Below are 18,987 nucleotides of genomic sequence, written 5' to 3' on the forward strand. Positions count from 1 at the left end.
ATTTCTCCTATAAATTAAAGTCAATTTACGTAATTAATTTAAAACAAATTTATTTATTTATTTATTTCTCCTATATATATTTATTTATTTTAAAAAAACTTAATATACATACATTAGTTTTATAAAAACTTGGTTTATTTATCTTATTTTCTTTTCTTATACACTGACTTACAAATTGATCTTTTAAACGATTCCTATCTTTTATATGTTCTTTCACTCTCCGCAATTGACTCCATGGAAAGAATAAAGAGGAAGAGAAAGAAAAAGCAATAACACATTTACTCTATGTGTAAGCTTGTGCAGCAATCAAACAAGAAAAGGTTAAATTTCCAAGTCTTTTAGTTAATTTGTTGTACAAAACTCAACAACTACATGACCAATCCAACTCCAATAATGCACGCAGAATTTGATGATGAGACAAAATTTGGAGAACTTCTCAACCCACCAATTTTTTTTGCCAAAAATGTATGAAATAATTAACAATTGAAGAAGTCAGCTACAATAGTAAGTTGCGTAATGTTAGGTTTTTATAGTGCCAGTAAGGTTACAGAGGCGCAGAACTTTATTTTGCTTAGCAACGATGAAGTATACATAAGTAGCTTAACCTAGTATGGTTGAGCTATATGAGTGCTTTTGATATCATTTGCAGATACTGCTGAAGTTTGTAAAGTGATTATAATCATTGATAGTTTCATAATTTAGCAGTTGTAAAGTATAAACAAGACCTCACTTGATGTAATCAAAATGTGGTGTCATTTTCCATCTTCTTTTCTAGCACATGAAAGTTGCACTAGAGTGATCATGCAGTGTGGATGCAATTTGTGTTCATAAGGATTTGCATTTGGACAATGCTGAAAGTAATTTATGCTATTTATTATTCAATTGAGAATTCAGTTTTCATAGAGCTAAACTTTTTCAACTATTTTCTTTTTAATTTCTGGCATCGGAAACTCCATTGAGATTTGGACCGAATAGTTTTCTACTCTCTTTCTTTTTTTTTTAAAAAATAAAATGTTTAAAAAATATATAAAATATGAAATTAAAAAAAAATAAAAAATACTGAGATTATTGTTAAATGAAATTTTGGTTTTTATATTTCAAATACAATGTGTTTATGAGTTTTATAAGTTTATAAATATATAATTAAAATTAATTTGTTTCAAATGAGTGAATAATATAAGTTGTTTAAAATTGTAATTTAGACTTTAGAATAGTAAAAAAATATAAGGACTAATTGATTATTTTAGTTGATAAGAGTGATTAAATTATTTTAATCACTAGATTGTTTAAAATTTTAGGTATTAAATTATAAGAAATTTAAAAAATGTCTTATAGGAAAATTTTAGTAAAAAAATATATAGTTTAGATGTATCATAGAAGTAAAACGATGTAATTCGTTGAAAATAATTTTGTTCAAGTTTAAGAAATAAGTATGTTTATTTGATATCACCATAATAAAATCAATAAATAATAACTAATTTTAAAAATTAAAAAAATAATTAGCCATTATATTTACTAAGTTAGATATTATTTTATAAACTAAGAAACTATTGATTTCTAAACTAGTTTATACTATTAATAAAAAAATTATAAATTAATTTTTAAATGATATTTAACATTAGCTACCAATGATTTAGTTACTAAGTACTTTATATTCTAAATTAGTCATACCTTAAAGAAGGAAAGAACGATCATTTATGTGAGATGATATATGATCTTGTCAAAGAACATTTTAGAGGAGTACATGTGTATGATTGTTTGAAGTCTAATTTGGAGAACCAATTGTACCATGGGGCAATAATTTTATGAGGTTGTCAATAACTTTAGGATTATTTATTTTAAAAGAAAGAGATTGATAAAATGATAAAAGTTTTACAATTTTTTTGAATATGTTAAAGAAGATGCTTTCAAAAATGGATATTATATTTAGTGGGTATAAAACTAATACATTAAGTGGAAGAAGAAAAGCAAATTCATTGCAATTTATTTATCCTAAGGTTAGTTTTAATACATGCACTAATTACTTTATTAATAAACTTTCAAACAATATTGTGATATATATGAGGCTGTCAATAGCTTTAGGATTATTCATTTTAAAAGAAAGAGATTGATAAACTGATAAAAGTTTTACAATTTTTTTGAATATGTTAAAGAATATGCTCTAAAAAATGGATATTATGTTTAGTGGGTATAAAACTAATACATTAAGTGGAAGAAGAAAAGCAAATTCATTGCAATTCATTTATCCTAAGGTTAGTTTTAATACATGCACTAATTACTTTATTAATAAACTTTCAAACAATATTGTGATATATTTATCATTCTAGTGTAATAGGTAAAGAGATCATTTGAATGTGAGTACTACATCATGTACTAGATGTGAATCATCATTTATATGGATATTACTAATTCTTGAACAAATGTAATCCATCTCAACATGTGGATAAATTTATATTTACTTTTATGAGTATTGAATAATATTATTAAATGTTCAAATTTTCAAGATCAAACTCTATTATCCTAAAATGATATGTTATAGACAATATAGAGTTGAATATAGAGTTGGTATGTTATCTTCTTTAACATAAATAGTATAGTTAGGTTTATCATATTGTTTGCAACATTAAGTGATTTAGGTTAAAGATAATTTTATTGAAATTTTAGGTAAAAATATTGTAGTTTATATTGTATATCGGATGAATGATTGTGTATTATATTGTTAGTTTTATGTATAACAAGTTTTGCATCTAAGTTAAAACAAACAACTTTCTCTGAAAAAAAATATAGTCATAATAAAAGTAAATAATGATTATTTGTATTGGTTATGATCCTAACGGACTTAAAAAATGGCTAATTTATGTTAGATTTATCAAAATTAACCTAAATCTTGGTTGTTTTTTTTTTTATCAGCAATGAATAAATTAAATTTAAAGGGGATATTTCAGGGGGTATCCCAACCCTTATACAAAAAAGATTTCTCCTCCTTATAACTTAGGACAAAACCCAAAGCTAGTTAACAAGTCTATACCAGCATCTAGGAAACACCTACATCCAATCTGCTTTGCGACCTGCAGGCGAAGCGAATTCTATTACTGGAGCCATTTAGAGCAGCATCCAAAAGGACCACCAGCATCAAACAAGATGGCTATGACAACAACCAAAACCAGATATGACCAACAACAAAGATCTGCTTGCTGCAGTATAATGCGAAACCAACATTCTACATCACCATTCCAGCTCCATCCAGGCCTTAAAATTCTGCTGCATACATTATCAAAACAAGATCGCAGTCTAGTTTGAATGTACCCTTCATGCCTATAGACACATGGCGCCTCTGAACCCATGAGTCAGGCCCTTGGCAGTGCCAGCTACGTGAGCTCTTATAGGACTCAAGACTAAGCTTCCTTCCTTTCTCTTAGAAGCATGAAACCAGCCAAACCAGCCTTTACCCAGTCTAGTTCCTAGATCTTAAGCAACATACAACTCGAGACGCCCACAACTGATGCCCTCTACATTCACCTCGCCACGCGACGAGTTACCCATGCACATTGCCTTCGGCGACCACCGACTACGCCCATAAAGAGCACGCCACTTCCTCGACCGGCGATTATCTTTGCATAACTTCGACGACCACCGACCGGCGGTCATGTTAGCCTTTGCATCACTTCGACATCCACCGACTACGCACACATTGAGATCGCTGTTTCATCGAGCGGCGATTCTGTTGACCTTGTATAACTTTGGCGACCACCGACTACACACATGGAGAACGCCGCTTCCTCGATCGGTGGTCATATTGACTATCGCCGTTTTAATTACCGGCGATCATGTTGAGCATTGCATAACTTCGACGACCACCGACTACACAGATATGGAGAGCGCCGCTTCATCGACCGACGATCATGTTGACCTATGGATATCGCCGTTTCAATTACCGGCGATCATGTTGAGCTTTGCATAACTTCGACGACCACCTACTACGTACGCATGGCGGTCGCCGGTTCATCGACCGACGATCATGTTGACCTTGTATAACATCGGCGACCACCGACTACACACAAATGGATAATGTCGCTTCATCGATCGGCAATCATGTTGACCTATGTAGAGCACCACTTCACTGACCGACGATCGTGTTGACTTGCATACCTTCTACGATCACCGACTGTAGTACCATCCTCTCCAGATTTGCCACTTCCATCAGAGACCTACTGTACCCATGCCTCTTCCTTGCTCCAACCATAGTGGCTAATACCCAGTCCTTATCCTCCTTCTTTCCATTCCAATTACTTAAAACTTCTACAGCAGATTAGGGGATTGAGAACCCAATCTGTAAGGGAGTAATTGAAGGAGTGGCTTCTGTGCTTTAGCCACTGCCACGTCTTAAGCTGGACCAGCTGGAAAGTTTCTTCCACATCTACTACACCTCGTTTAAACACAATAGAATTCCTATGTTCCCAAATACACCTCACTATTGTTGCCCATACTCCTTTCCACAAGAGATTTTGTTTACAACTCAGTTGTGTCAAGTAGAAGTTCTCGAAGTGCTTCAGTAAGTCATTGTGTTGTACAAACTGTATGCCTATCCAGTTAAAACATAGGGTCCATACCTTCTAGGCAAAAGAGCATTCTAGAAAAATGTGTTGACACGTCTCATCCTTAGTATTGCATAACACACAGACCGTTGAGCTTAGAATCACCCCCCTCTTTCTCAAACTCACTCTAGTTGGAATTCTACCTAGGAGGACCCTCCACGCTGTGGTTATGACATTGGGTAACGCTTTAATCTTCCATAGGGAGTTGAACACTTCCTGATGTGGGCTTCTGGCCTGCTTAATTAGGTACCCATAAGCTGAATTGACAGAATAAGGACCCAGATCTTCTCTCCCCCACATCTGGACATCTTTTTGTTCCCTCAACACGCTTGCCCGGGATATTTGTTGGAGAAAATCTGCTTCCATCAAGGATTCCCACTCAAATCTAGGCCTCCTCCACCTTACTTTCCACCGCCATGTTGCATCTTCCCACTCCCCCACCTCATTGACCCTTTGACCTTGATTTAAGGATAGTGAGAATAGCCTAGGGTACTGAGTTTTGAGGCTACTATTGCCAAACCACACATCCTCCCAAAATTTCACTTTGTCACCTCCTCCTAATCTCCAAGTTAACTGTTGTTGGAACCAGCCTGTTCCCTCTCCCTCTGTACATACTTTCTGCAGATCTCTCCACCACCACGTCTGCATTTTCACTGGGGTTTGCGGATTATCCAGGTCCATCCCATACTTTGATATCATTAGATCCTTCCACTTCCCTTTTTCATCCGACACAAGTCGCCACCTCCACTTGGCCAGGAGTGCATAGTTAAACTTCCGGATGTCTCTGATCCCCAGACCCCCTTCCTCTTTTGTTTTGCAAACGATTTCCCAACTAACCCATGCTATTGGTCTCTTCTCCTTCCCCCACCCCCACAGGAACTTCCGTTGAATTCTGGCTATGCTTTGATACACTGAGTCTGGTGCTTTAAAGATGGAGAGGTAGAATAGAGGAACCGCTGTAATGACTGATTTAATTAGACAAATTCTCCCTGCTAAGGACAAAAATCTTCCTTTCCACACATTAAGTCTTGCTTTTAATTTGGTTAACACAGGCTCCCAGAATTTGCTTTTCCTTGGGTTCCCTCCCACTTCTACACCTAGGTACTTAAACGGAATTCCCATTTGGTCACAATTTAGAGTCTTTGCATATTTGGCCATAGCATTTCTTTCAACATTCACTCCTGCAATCTTGGACTTATGAAAGTTAATCTTTAAGCCTGATGCTAACTCAAAGTCTCTTAGTATCGCCTTCACAGTTACCAAATTACTATGAGACTCTTCGCACAAGAAAAGTGTATCATCTGCGAATTGTAAGACACTTAAATGGAGCAAGTGGATCTCCTTGCCTCAGTCCTCTTGTTGGTTTGAATTCCTCCGTCGGGCTCCCATTGACTAGCACAAAAACTGTGGCCGATTCCAGGCACCCTCGTATCCACATAACCCACTTATTGTGGAAACCCATCTTGTGTAACATATCATACAAATATTCCTATTTAACCGAGTCGTATGCTTTTTCAAAGTCTACCTTCAAGCATAGACCCCTCCTTCCACTCCTTCTAAGGTCCCTCAACTACCTCATTAGCCATGAGCACGCTATCTAACATTCCTCTACCCGTTAGAAAAGCAGATTGACACTCATCAATGACAGAGTTTAGAACTTTTTTTATTCTGCCTGCCAACACCTTCGAAATGACTTTATATATAGCCCCCACTAAGGAAATGGATCTATACTCCTCTAGCTTTGAGGGATCCTTAACTTTTGGAACCAGGGCTATGAAAGACGCATTGCACCCCTTCGGTATTTTACCAGAATTGTGAAATGAGACCATGGCTTTGACAACCTCGTCTTTTATGTACGCCCAGCTTTCCTTCAGAAATTTAAAGTTAAACCCGTCAGGGCCCGGGCTCTTTGACCCATCACATTGCCACATCGCTTCCTTGATTTCCTCCTCTTTAAAGGGCAAAATGAGATTCAAGCTATCTTCTGGAGATAAGGTGTTAAATTCAACTGCATCTAGCCTCACCCCAAAATCTCTCGTTGCCTTGAACCTATTCTCGAACAGTTTCTTCGCTTCCACACGAACCGTGCATGGCTCTTCGCACCACTGACCCCCTACCACTACACCCTTTACTTCATTTCTGAGTCTTCTCCATCTCAAGGACGCGTGGTAAAATTTGGTACACGAATCCCCATACTTAAGCCAATTTGATCGTGCTTTTTGGCAAATGAGGGAGTCAATCTTTTTATCCACCTCCCTTAGCCTGCTCGTTAATTCCATTCTTTCCAAAGTCATGCTTCCCACCTCATCTCCTTCCACGTCTAGGCTATCGGCAACCTCAATTTCTCGCAAGATATTTCTTTTGGAATTATACAGATTGCCATACTCGTCTCTGTTCCATATTTTTAGGTCCCCCTTCAGCAATTTCAGCTTATCCTTAAGCTTGGAGATTTCATTCCCCTATACTGAATAAGACTACCACTTTCCCTTCACCATCTCGATAAAACCTCTCTCCCTAAGCCATGCATCAATAGTTCGGAACGGTTTAGGGCCCCAATCCTTATCCAAGGTCTTCACCACCAAAGCACAATGGTCAGACACTTCCCTTTGCTGGACATACTGTTTGCACCTTGGCCAAATATTCAACCACTCTTCAGAAACAAGTATTCTGTCAAGCCTGCTTTTATCCAAGCCATTTGATTTAAACCACGTATACCTTTTGCCAACTAAAGGTAAATCCAATAGAAAATTGGATTCTATGAACCTATTGAACCCATTGATCTCACTTGTGTAGTTACTAGATTACTCACCTCTAACACTAACTCCTTTCCTTTCCCTTCTGCTTCTTATGGCGTTAAAATCCCCGCAGAAACACCAAACCAAATCCTGGGAAGCCGCTTTAATGTTGGTAAGCTCTTCCCAAAGAATCTTTTTATCACTTAGGGTGCAAGCAGAGTAGACATTTACTATAGTGCATCTTCGTGTTGTTCTTAGATGGTGGCCCGAGATAGCGATAAAACCCTTCCCCATCACATGACTCTTATAGCAAACGCTTCCATATGCCACATGGATAGCAAGCTCCCTCTTCCATTATCGCCTTCATTATGTACTCATCCAACTCTATTGTCCCCCCACAGAGCGAAACATCTGGCTTCTGTGAATTCCGTAGTTTTCGTTTCTTGTAAACTCACAAATTCTGCTCCTTCACCTGCAATTAATTGTTTCAAGTATCTATTTTTAGTTCCTCCCCCCAAACCTCTTATGTTCAGATTGACTATCAGCATAGATAACCTTTGTTTATACCCTCCTCAAGCCTCTGCCTGAACTTCTCATCTCTCGACTCCATGCACTGCATTTCCTGGATAACCTCTTCCTCAACCCCTCGACAAGCAATTCCCATATGTTTTACCAATTCCCACAATTTTGCTGGTTCCACCATACTTTCAGGGTCCCGTAAACGAGAGTTGCAGTTATTTATATCCCCATCAGAAATAGACGCAAAGATGGTTCCATTTTTGGTAGAGGGAGAATTTCTTGCCTGAAGGGATCTTGCCCTTATTCTTGCTGACCGCCGTGGGTGGGTGCTTGGTTCCCCCACTTCCCATAGCCCTTTCAACCTACGCCTACGCGGTGGAGTACGGTGTTCGTTGACTCCTGCCGCACCTTCATCTCTTTGTTTTTCCCTCGCACTTCCTACTTCATCATCTTGCTCCATCTCCCCTGCCAGTATTGGGTCACCACTTATTCTTTCCTTCTCACACCTAGGCCCACTTGCTACATGTAACTGCTCTCCAGCACCTTCTTCTGCATGGGTTGGAATTTGGTTCTGCCTTCGACCATAAAGGCCCAACTCTGTTCCCGCTTGGCCCAATCCTATTATGGGCTTGGGTTGGGAATTGCCAAACTCCACGTCTACCACTAGCTTGGCCATGTCATCCTGATGTGATGGACTATTCTGAGGAGCTGCAGCCCCATGGTCATAGGTGTACAGATCCGCAGTCTCTTCTGAAACCTTCTAAACCCCTTTTTCCTCATTTATGAAGACTTCTTCACCTTTATTCTAACACTCAATCCCATGCAGCAGATCTTCCTCAATTACCAAATTGTTTGTCGTATTCACACTTCGGGCTCCTTCACCCACCGCCTGTCCTCCATCCGCCACCCCATACGACTTCGGACCCTCCCGATCCCACTATCTGATCTCCTCTTCACAACTGTTAACAGAACATGCAGTTTCCTCTACAAAAGTCTCCGACGAGGCAATACTATCAGAGGAAGCAAACCCATCATATCTACATTTGCAAAGACCTTTGGTTTCACAAGGTGTTTCTTCTTTTACGAAGATGCTTAAAATTTGATCATTAATCTTCATTTTTTTCGCTAGCCGTGCGTTTCGGTTCTTCAGAAGACGGACTTGTAGTCTAGCATATTCAAGATTTTCCCACAAGAGTGTGGCTTTATCAATTGACACTAGCGATGCCATTTCACCCACCACTTTGGAGAAACAATCCTTGTTCCAGAGAGTAATAGGTACCCCATAGCACCTTACCCATACAATTTTATGACCCGCTACATGATTCTCCGACCATGGATCGATAGAGTCAAAAACACTCTCAAACCACTCCTTATTGAGTTTTATCAAGGACTCCAGATTCTCCCCTTCTCTTGGTGTAAGCAAAGCTAACTTATCCCCCAAATAACGTATTTTAATCATGCTCATACCACCTTTCAGAAACTCATCCCCTAGCTGCTCGAAATCAAGCTCTGCATTGAACTGACCAATGGCACTACACTCCATCCATGGTAGGGTCTGCTTTTGGGTTGTGATAACTGGCCCCTTCCACTTCTGTTGAGGTCCTTCTTTAACTATTTCAGCGTAAGACTTCTTCCCCTTTTTTTCTACCCATGTCTCCTTCGTAACCACCCTCCCTCTAACCACTGGGCCTTCCAAACTCCTCCTCCAAGGCCCTCCTTGAGACACCAAATTTGGATTCTTTTCACCCCTTCTCGTTGTCCTGCTAGCCTGTAACTCAAACCTCCTATATCTTGGTACATTCACGTGAAGCTTCTTGCTACCTATAAATATTTGATCTAACTCCTTCTCTAATCTTCCCACATTTCCAACATCGAAGAACCGGACGAATCCAAATCTCCTCCCCCACTTATTCAACCTTCGAGAAATGAACACTTCTTTCACTCTTGCCCATCTTTGAAACACCTTACGCATATCCATCTCTCCAAACCCATTTGGGAAATTAGAAAAAAAGAAGGTTGTGAAATCATTCCTGGGTTTGTTTGGTATCTGATCGGTGCCTGAACCTCCGTGACGCTGGGAGGAGCGGGTTTCCCTTCCTCTCATGGAGTAATTCCCTCAAAAATTTAATAATAATCATTAACCTAAATCTTGGTTGTTATACCTCTCTTAAATGAAGAGCATATACATTACTCAATGTTTATCTAACGAATACTTGTCCATGTTTTATCTCTATATTGTTGTAATCCAACATAAAAGCCTTGTTTTTTTTACATCTCCCACATCCACATATGTATTTTATTTGGTGTGGATTTTATTTGACTTTATAGTTCTATAACTAGATTTTTTTTTACATAAATATAATTATACGTACAAAATTTTATTATTAATTTAAGATTATTCTACACATAAAATATAAGCAAACTTGAGTGAATTGAATTAATTATTTAAGTTGGAAACGCATTGGACCTGTTTAGATTCATAAGCTGTCATAACTTTTATGCAAAGAAGATAAGTCAGACCTAAAATGTAAGTCCTCGTAACTGCAATTAATTAATTTATATATTCTTATAATTATAAAAAAGTATTAATTAAATCTTCATAGTTTTAAATATTTTCTATAGGGAAGGCTTATCTTCAAATAATATAAAAAAGTATTTTTATTTATATCTCTAAAACCTAACACTAATATTTAATATCTCTTAAACAGCCATAAAAGAATTGTGATTCTAAAACCTAGTTATATCTCTTATCAATTTTTATTTTCCCTTTCCCAATTACACTGAAGACTCTCTCCATTGGATCTCTCTAAAGTCCATACAGAAACTATGATCTTCAAGTATATCTCATGCTTGATTACTTCATTTATTGGCAATAGTGAAAGCACCTCTTGGATTCATAGTAAATTAGGTCATGTTGTAATTGGCCTAATTAATGTCCTCCTTTTTGAAATAAGAGAGTGACATTAGGATGAAGACGTGATGTTGGAAAGTGATTAGCATGGAATGAGTTTGTCAATTCTCAGAATCCTTCATCTTGCATAATTCTAAGTTAATTATGAAGTTGCAATTATAGCTACCGTTGACTTTTCTATGTCTCATGTCAACTTACCGATCACAATGTTGGAGGCGTGGTGTTAGTCTCAATATTTGGATTTTTACTTATATGTTGCATGATGTTCTTATATATGATATCAGATATGCAAATTTGAAATGATTATGTTAATTAAAATAATTTGATTTGATTTTATTGCTCTTACACCCAAACCTTCTCAAAATTACATATTTATACTTTCAAAAATATTAAAATTATTAATTTTGGATTAACAATTTGAAATAGAGATGACAATGCAGGCTAGCCCATTCTCTATAGGTTCGTCCCACATTTGGCCTGTAAAATGTAGGTTGGATCGACTTGTTCCGCATAAAATATGAGGGTTGATTTTACTAGCCTGTCTCACATAAGGGTTGATCTACGGGCTAACTCGCATAAGAAATATTTTTTTTTTAAATAATAAAGAATAAAATTTTAAATAATTTTTTTGAATAAATTTAATTCTATTTTTTATTTAGATGCATTAGATAAGTGGTCTCACAATATTATTCTCACGACACATGTGTAATAAGATATGAGTAAAAATTCGGGAATGTGAAATATAAGACTGCATGAAGAAAATATGAGGGTGTAGAAAGAAATTTCTAGATTTTTAAGTTGTGCGGGTCATGCGAGTCAGTCAGTTCTGCCCCGCACTTGACCCGTGTAGGCTTCGGGTTATGCGGAGCGAGCCTAAGCGAGTCAGCATGTTGTAATATACAGTCTGTCCCGCATTTTTCTCAGCGAGCCACGGACTGACCCATATGGTCCATCTCGCTTTGCCATCCTAATCTGAAATATAAATTTACTGAATTGTGTAATCAGACTACAAAATTTGTATTCGAGATGGTACATGACTTAAGTGTAAATTTTATATTTTAAATTGTGCAATTTAAAATACAAATTTTATTTTATATTACAAATTTCAGAATATATTGTTTTTCAAAATATAAAAAACTAAAAATTTTATTTTTTTATTTTATAATTTGGAAAGTCTTTTGGATTTCATATTCTTCAATTGAAAAAAAATTAATAAAAAATGTTAAAAGATAATTTATGTATTTTTCGAAGTAGGGGTACAAAAATAAACACATGGAGGTACAGGAAGAAATTTGCCATATTTTACTACTGATAGGGCCATATCTTTCAACCACAAAGCCTCCTAATGATGACCCATAATTAGGACTGTTTCTTCCTGCACCTCCATATCTTCTTCTGCCACCTCCATACACAACATGAAAATACATTTTTATCCTTCTTGTGTCACCCCCATAGAGTAGTTTCCGAATTATGTAATTCGGAAACTCATTTGAAAAAAGACTTCTGGATTACATAATCCGGAAGTTAAATAAGAATTCCGGATTATGTATCTGAAAAATGTCTTCCAGATTATGTAATCCGGTAGCTAACTACAAATTTAAAAAATGACTTCCAGATTACATAATCCAGAATATTATAAAGGGACATTTTTGAAAATTTGAAAACTTATGGAAGTGAGAGAAGAAGGTACGAAGGTCCAGGAATAAACAGTCCATAATTAGTAGGGGCAAATAAGCTAACTAGCCCAATCTGGGCAGGCTTATTAATAACTAAAACTTGCATGTTGGGTATTTTTTTCTCCACCCTACATTTTTTTTCCTGCATCCCTACATTCTATATGCAATACTAGAATTATCTTTGATAATTTTGAATGATTCTAGAATAAGAGTTCCATAAGTAAATGATATTTTCAGAAAACAAAAAGTCATTTTAGAATATTTTTTTTGGAAAACATTTTTTATTTTTTAGAATGATAAATTCAGAATTCATAAAATGTGTTTAAAAAAATGTTATGAAAATATTTCGAAAAGAGTAATCCAAAAGTTTTTTTAAAAGGAGTAAAATAGTCTTTTCAGCTAATAATGAGGTACAGAAAGTCATTTGTCGGGTGCACGGTGAAATAACTTGCATCTTTTATCAATTTTTCACCTACCCACTTTCATTGTAGAATTAGTATTTTGAATGTAATTATTATATTTCAAAATATTTATTCAGAATGAAATACAACGAACCAAGATTTTTATAGGATAAAATAAATATTCCAAATTTAAATGAGATAAATTCAAGGACACATCTTCACACTTTTATGAATATAGTCACCGATGTATAGATTTTCTTATAGATTTATACAAATGATTTGACATAACTTTTTTTAATTTCTATATATATTTATTTATATAAAGTTTAATTCAATGTATAAAAAAATTGTTTTTCTTAAAGGAGTTTGTCTAAAAATATCCTTAATCAACCTAACTTATTCAAAAGTCGATTCTTCTATCCACCATATATGATTAATTTTATCCACAATCTATAAGTCAACTTTTTTTTTAACTTTTCCATGCCAGATAATGAAGCCTAAAAACTTTCCAATATTATTTGAGAATTTGTATTGGGTTAACATTAATTGCAAAAGTTATATAAATTTCCTAATTTAGGAAAAATGACAAAATTTATTTATTTTTAATGTAAATGAAAAGTTTGAATAAAAACACAAATAATTTGTTAAAATGTTTATTTTTGTGCAAATCTCAATGATAGTAATTATTGACACTTTATCAATTTTAAAAATTTAGAAGATGAAAAGAAAATTGCATATATACCTTTGTCTGTAAGGGTGTGTTTGGATTAGAGGGTGTGGGGGAGTGAAAAGTTGAGGGTGAGTGAGAGTGAAAGTGTGAAGAAAGTTGAAGTTGTTTGGATTGAGGTATGTTAGAGTGGATGTGTGAGGAAAATTTATTGAAATTTGTGAGTGATGTGATAGTTGTAAGAATATTATAAATTATTTTGAATAGTAAAGTTTGTAAGATTACAATTTTACCATTGTATATAAAAAAAGAATAAATAATTATTAATCCTATTTCATATTTTAGTTTATTATAATTTAAAATTAAAGTATAATTTTATTATTTAACATTTTATTAATTAAAAATTATTTTTTATTTAAGTTAATTTATTTACATAATTTTAATATTATATATGATTTTTTAAATTATGTTATGTTATATATATAAAAATATATATAAAATTAATTTTAATAATAATTTTCATTATTATGAATAGCAAAATGAATATATTTTAAAGAGAAAATAGAAATTTAGAATATAACATGAATGTTAAGTAGGTGTCAAAATATATAATATAAAGTCATTACATGAAGAACATAATAATGTTAATTAGAAAAAGAAAAGACATTCCCAGTAATAACATTTTAATCCTCATTGTGGAGACCTTCAAACGGTTTTCTAGAAGACATATCTTATTCTGTTGTATGATAATAATTTTATCTTTTTCATCGGCAACGTCTTCAATGCACCATTTGAAAAAATTACAGCCTAGAACCATGCCACTTCTAATCTATTTTGAAGAAAACAATAAAATTGAACAATGAATAAGTTTAAAATAACATTCTTAAGTTTGTTTCAAACCTATTTGAATAAATTTTACCTTGTAGTTGGGACAACCCCAAAATTATTTTCCAGCATTTTTATGTGTTGTCGCTATTCTCAAAACAACAAATTGTCCACAATCACAAATAGGATCAACGAAGGCACTTGTGCTCTCAGTAGCATGGGTAAAAGTACCACGTTTTTGCACACTACAACCAATACAACTAGATGACGACGTGTTGTGATACGCAGACATTGAATGACACTTAACCAATGCTGTCGAAGTAATAAGATGGTAAAAAAGTTGCATTAAAAACAATATGATTATGTAAATAAGTAGCATGAAAAGTAGCATAAAACCTTAACAATAACAATGTCAACGTCAAAAATAACAAAGCAAAATATTACATGTCCAATAACTAACAAAGACAGTCAAATATTACATGTCCAGTAACTAACAAAGACAGTCAAATATTACATGTCCAATAATTAAAGGTAACCCCTACGCAGAGATATGAAATCAATGCCTAGTCATAAATCCAAACAATTTTGTCATTCGACGCTCATATGGCATCCCAAATAGTTGCTTAACTCTTCTGGGATGGTCACATAAAAACTCGTAGCATTGATCAATGAGTTTTTCATCTTGAATGTTTAGCTCCACGAGCATTGCCCAAATATCAGACTCTGAGTACTGGTATGAGGCATGGCGTCGATGGTGGTGTACATGCTGAGCATATAGGTCGTTTCTTCTTCTAATTTCGGCAGCTATATCTTGAGCTGTCGTTGCCTGTGCACGAGCAATATTCACCAACTGAGAGGCATTTTCATTTCCATCCTTCATTGATGACACGCATTGTTGAAGATTACTATTCAACATTGCAAATTGATCATCAATGTCGTCCATAGTGGGGCCTTATCTCTTTGATCCTTGGGATGAGGATGTGCCCGCAGAGCCAGCAGACGGCATAGAAGGAGTGTTTGAGGGTGTGTCTGAAGGAGTGTCACTAGATTGGAATTGAGGAGCAGGTGATCGTGGCACGTAGTCATCTGCCTCCTCAAAGTTCAGTTGTTCGGGGATATAATCCATATTATTCTCCCCAAGGTTGACACTGAAATTGGTCATGTCAGGAGGTGAATTGATGTCACGGGCTGTCTTGACCCGACTTCCCGTGGCTCTATCATTAGACCACAACTCCTCCATGAGGTTATAATGGCGAATGGGATTGAAATGCCATTTCGCCGCAGATGGTTTGGCCTACATACATTTCACATATTAGTATATGATGCGAAATGTGAAGTTAAATGTAATTGTTACATAAAAAAGTACTTATCATTGTACCTTAATCAGCTCACTCCAAACTTCGTCCTCGACTTCAAAAAGTTTGGTGGTCTGAATCCATGCGAAACCACTCAATCCACCAAACAAATCATGGATTTCCCTCCACCTGTCCTTCAGGCTTTTCTAGCGGTTCTTCACATTATTTTTCTTAAGACCCGATAAGTCTGCCTCATTTAAAGCCATAACTATGTTAGTGTATCCTTGAGTGGTCCAGCTACCATCAATTCTACACCCTTTTCGTACCTCGTCAATCATTGCATTCAACAAAATTAGGTCCATCTCCGCCGTCCACTTGGTGAACTCTCGATAAGAACTTGATGAATTTGAAGCCACATTTTTCCCGCGATCCATCTAATTAACTTAAATAAAGTTAGGATGACAAACATTGAAAAATGGTAGAAAATATATTATTTCATGAAATTAATTGTTTACATAATCTTGCCACATTTTGTTTGCTATAGTGTCCCTAATATCACACCCTAGCCTGTAATCATGTTCACGAGCATGGGTGGTGCTTGGTTGGACATCTTGTTCTAACAATTCATTATCTACTTCTTTAAGCAGAGACTCATCATTGTCGATCCCGCGTAGAAAGTTATGTACAATACAACAAGCTAAAACAATTTTTGTCATAGTATCCACATCATAATGTGGCTTAGTCCCACTGGCTATAATTGGAAAACGTTTTTTAAGCACCCCAAAGGTTCTCTCAATTACATTCCTAAGTGATGAATTTCGATGATTAAAAAACTCTTTTGCATTTTGTGGCCCTCTTCGCGAATATTCTTTCAAATGGTATTTCACCCCGCGATAAGGTGTTATTATATTTCGTTTTAACATACAACCTGCATCACCAAGATAGTATTTTCCTACAAAGATTGTGGAAAGTTGGGTTAGTATATAGTACTACAACCTTTTAATTCTTCTGCATACCCAATCCCCTATAACTAACCTTCTGGAATAACCAAAGGATCGCCTCGTACCAAAGCATCTTTCAATATCCTTGAATCGGAGGCAGTTCCTTCCCAACCGGCTAAGACATATGTGAACTTCATGTCAAAGTCATAGGCTGCAAATATGTTTTGGGTTGGCCAATCTTTTCTCCCTCGAAAACGAGGCGCATCAGCACGTGCAACCTTAGCACGTACATGACTCCCATCTATGACCCCTAAACAATCCTAATGTAAACAAAAATTCATAACTTTAATTAAACACAAACTAAAGAAGACATTACACATAATTTCAAGTAATGTTATTATCCACAAACCTTAAAGTAGGGGAAAAATCGTCTGTTGTTAAGGATGTGTGGTTCTACAACTGTTCCATTTGGTTGAATTAAGAATTCTCCCTCCAATCTTAAAATTGCACTCAAAACATTATGAAAGTGACGGGAAACTGTTTCTCCAGACCGATGGAAAAAGAATGACACACTTCGATTCTTCACATTATGCTCAATAATGTGCAGAAATTTCGCTACTTGTTCTTCCACGGTTGATCGATATGCATCTTTAACAAGTCCAGTTCCCCGTATTCGTTCACATAATTTAATGAAAGCTTCCGGTCCCATGCAAATAATGTGACGAGATTCTTCAGTGTGAACCAAGTACTCCATCAATTCTTGTCTGCGATGCTCTTTTTGTGGTTGGGACTCACTGATACAGTTGCTTGTAGTAGGCACCGTGCGTAACAATTTCAATCCAAAAGCAATCATACAAAGAATCATGATTGATGCACCTTGATTATTATTTTTATTTGTTTCTTCGATTTGTGAAATTAAATTCATGTTTGCCGCAACAAGATCGTCATAAATTGCAATTGTTTCCTTAAAGTGTACCATCTCTGCCTCGTCATAATTTCTTTTCGAATTCATACCGAACACGGTTACCATATCGGTGTAAAAGTACACCAATACAGTTACCCTAAAACGTACTTTTAATTAATTTTAATAAAAAAATTATTATAAATTACTATATCATTGAATAACATAATTTAATCAAACAACAAATAAATATAAACAAACAAAATAATTTATGTACCATCTAAACAAATATTAACTAAACATTATCAAATTTTATTTAGATTCTGTAAAAATATTATTTACAAATAAAATATTATTTCTTATAAACAATTTAATTTTTAAACACTAATAACTATATACAATTATTATTACAAATTCAAATTTCTTACCTAAACTTTACAAATTTCTGTTTCCATTATGTAAATCATTCATTTCATACAAATAAATATTTTTCCTTAAATGTTAAAAAAATAATAACTATCTACAAAAATTAAAACAATAAATCAAATAAAGGAATTAATTTAATTAACTAAACTCCTTAACATATTTAATTAACTATCTACTAACTCCTTAACATAATTAACTAAACTAAAGTTTAAACAAATTATATTACAACCAACATTAATTTACTAAGTCCTTAACATAATTAACTAAACTAAATTCTAAAAAAAAAATTACAAAACCTTAATCATCCAAACATAAATTAAAAAAAATAACTTTACATAAAAAATTTAAAAACATGAAGATAAGCACTCAAGAACAGCACAATAGGGATGACTGATAGGATGAAGAACACACCACCACGAGTGCCTGAAAACCACATAAAACAAATTAAGAAACAAATAAATTCACAAAATTTAGAACATAATTGATTATCCCATCAGTTATATACACAAGATAATCGATTATCCACGTATAATCGATTATGTTAGTAGGCAAAAAACAAGCATAATCGATTATGACAATGCATAATCGATTATGACCCTTTTTCCACACTTCAGATAATCGATTATGGGTTGAAATTTTTACAGATAATCGGTTAGTGCCTTTACTTAATCGATTATCTACACCATAATCGATTATGTGACCAGTGCGAGTTCAACCATAATCGATTAAGCACCATTCAAAGACATGCTCTCACCTCAGATGAACCCACAAATGAATCCAGATGAACCCAGAGATGAACCCAGAGATGAACCCAACACGTGAGATGAACAACCTATACGTAACTCAAGCCCCTACCACACACTATGATGGCTTACGAATCTCTCCAACCACACTACACTACACACTCTAATGGCTTCGCTTTCTTTGCTTATCTGTGAATGGAGGAACCAGCTTCATGCATCGTTTTATATAGCATTTAACCAGCTTCATTCCACACCTACCTCACCCACTGCATTCACTCAGCTTTCACACTTTCACACGGTCAAACGATTCCAGAGCCAAGTCAGGAATTTGATGCTTTCATGTGGCATGCAT

At 35.1% G+C, this 18,987-nt stretch overlaps 3 protein-coding genes across 3 annotated transcripts; all 3 read right to left on the bottom strand.

Annotated features, from left to right (window-relative positions):
- Window positions 1-3,089: 3,089 nt before the first annotated feature.
- LOC137816011 (uncharacterized) lies at window positions 3,090-7,624 on the bottom strand. Its single transcript, XM_068619114.1, has 6 exons — window positions 7,405-7,624; window positions 7,077-7,320; window positions 6,170-6,986; window positions 4,739-5,843; window positions 4,150-4,299; window positions 3,090-3,145 (listed from the first exon to the last, which is right to left on the bottom strand). Exons 1-6 carry the CDS (start codon window positions 7,622-7,624, stop codon window positions 3,090-3,092), a joined length of 2,592 nt encoding a protein of 863 aa, XP_068475215.1.
- A 1,162-nt stretch (window positions 7,625-8,786) lies between these two features.
- LOC137816012 (uncharacterized) lies at window positions 8,787-9,953 on the bottom strand. Its single transcript, XM_068619115.1, has one exon. It carries the CDS (start codon window positions 9,951-9,953, stop codon window positions 8,787-8,789), a length of 1,167 nt encoding a protein of 388 aa, XP_068475216.1.
- A 5,328-nt stretch (window positions 9,954-15,281) lies between these two features.
- LOC137816013 (uncharacterized) lies at window positions 15,282-17,595 on the bottom strand. Its single transcript, XM_068619116.1, has 6 exons — window positions 16,975-17,595; window positions 16,660-16,885; window positions 16,140-16,576; window positions 15,951-16,058; window positions 15,708-15,758; window positions 15,282-15,623 (listed from the first exon to the last, which is right to left on the bottom strand). The coding sequence occupies exons 1-6, from the start codon at window positions 17,593-17,595 to the stop codon at window positions 15,282-15,284; spliced, it is 1,785 nt and encodes a 594-aa protein (XP_068475217.1).
- Window positions 17,596-18,987: the final 1,392 nt, after the last annotated feature.

The sequence above is a fragment of the Phaseolus vulgaris genome, chromosome 1, assembly GCF_000499845.2.
Source record: "Phaseolus vulgaris cultivar G19833 chromosome 1, P. vulgaris v2.0, whole genome shotgun sequence".
NCBI classification, from domain to species: domain Eukaryota; kingdom Viridiplantae; phylum Streptophyta; class Magnoliopsida; order Fabales; family Fabaceae; genus Phaseolus; species Phaseolus vulgaris.

Excerpts from the sequence above, each read along its gene's own strand:
- LOC137816011 (XM_068619114.1), bottom strand. The coding sequence starts at position 7,624 with ATGGGGAAGGGTTTTATCGCTATCTCGGGCCACCATCTAAGAACAACA. Across the intron at positions 5,844-6,169 it reads GCGTGCTCATGGCTAATGAG|GCGATACTAAGAGACTTTGA; the intron begins GTAGTTGAGGGA and ends GTAACTGTGAAG. Across the intron at positions 3,146-4,149 it reads ACAGTCGGTGATCGTAGAAG|CCATCTTGTTTGATGCTGGT; the intron begins GTATGCAAGTCA and ends TTGTTGTCATAG.
- LOC137816012 (XM_068619115.1), bottom strand. The coding sequence starts at position 9,953 with ATGAGAGGAAGGGAAACCCGCTCCTCCCAGCGTCACGGAGGTTCAGGC.
- LOC137816013 (XM_068619116.1), bottom strand. The coding sequence starts at position 17,595 with ATGGTAACCGTGTTCGGTATGAATTCGAAAAGAAATTATGACGAGGCA. Across the intron at positions 16,577-16,659 it reads TCCTTTGGTTATTCCAGAAG|GAAAATACTATCTTGGTGAT; the intron begins GTTAGTTATAGG and ends CAATCTTTGTAG. Across the intron at positions 15,624-15,707 it reads TTTGGAGTGAGCTGATTAAG|GCCAAACCATCTGCGGCGAA; the intron begins GTACAATGATAA and ends AAATGTATGTAG.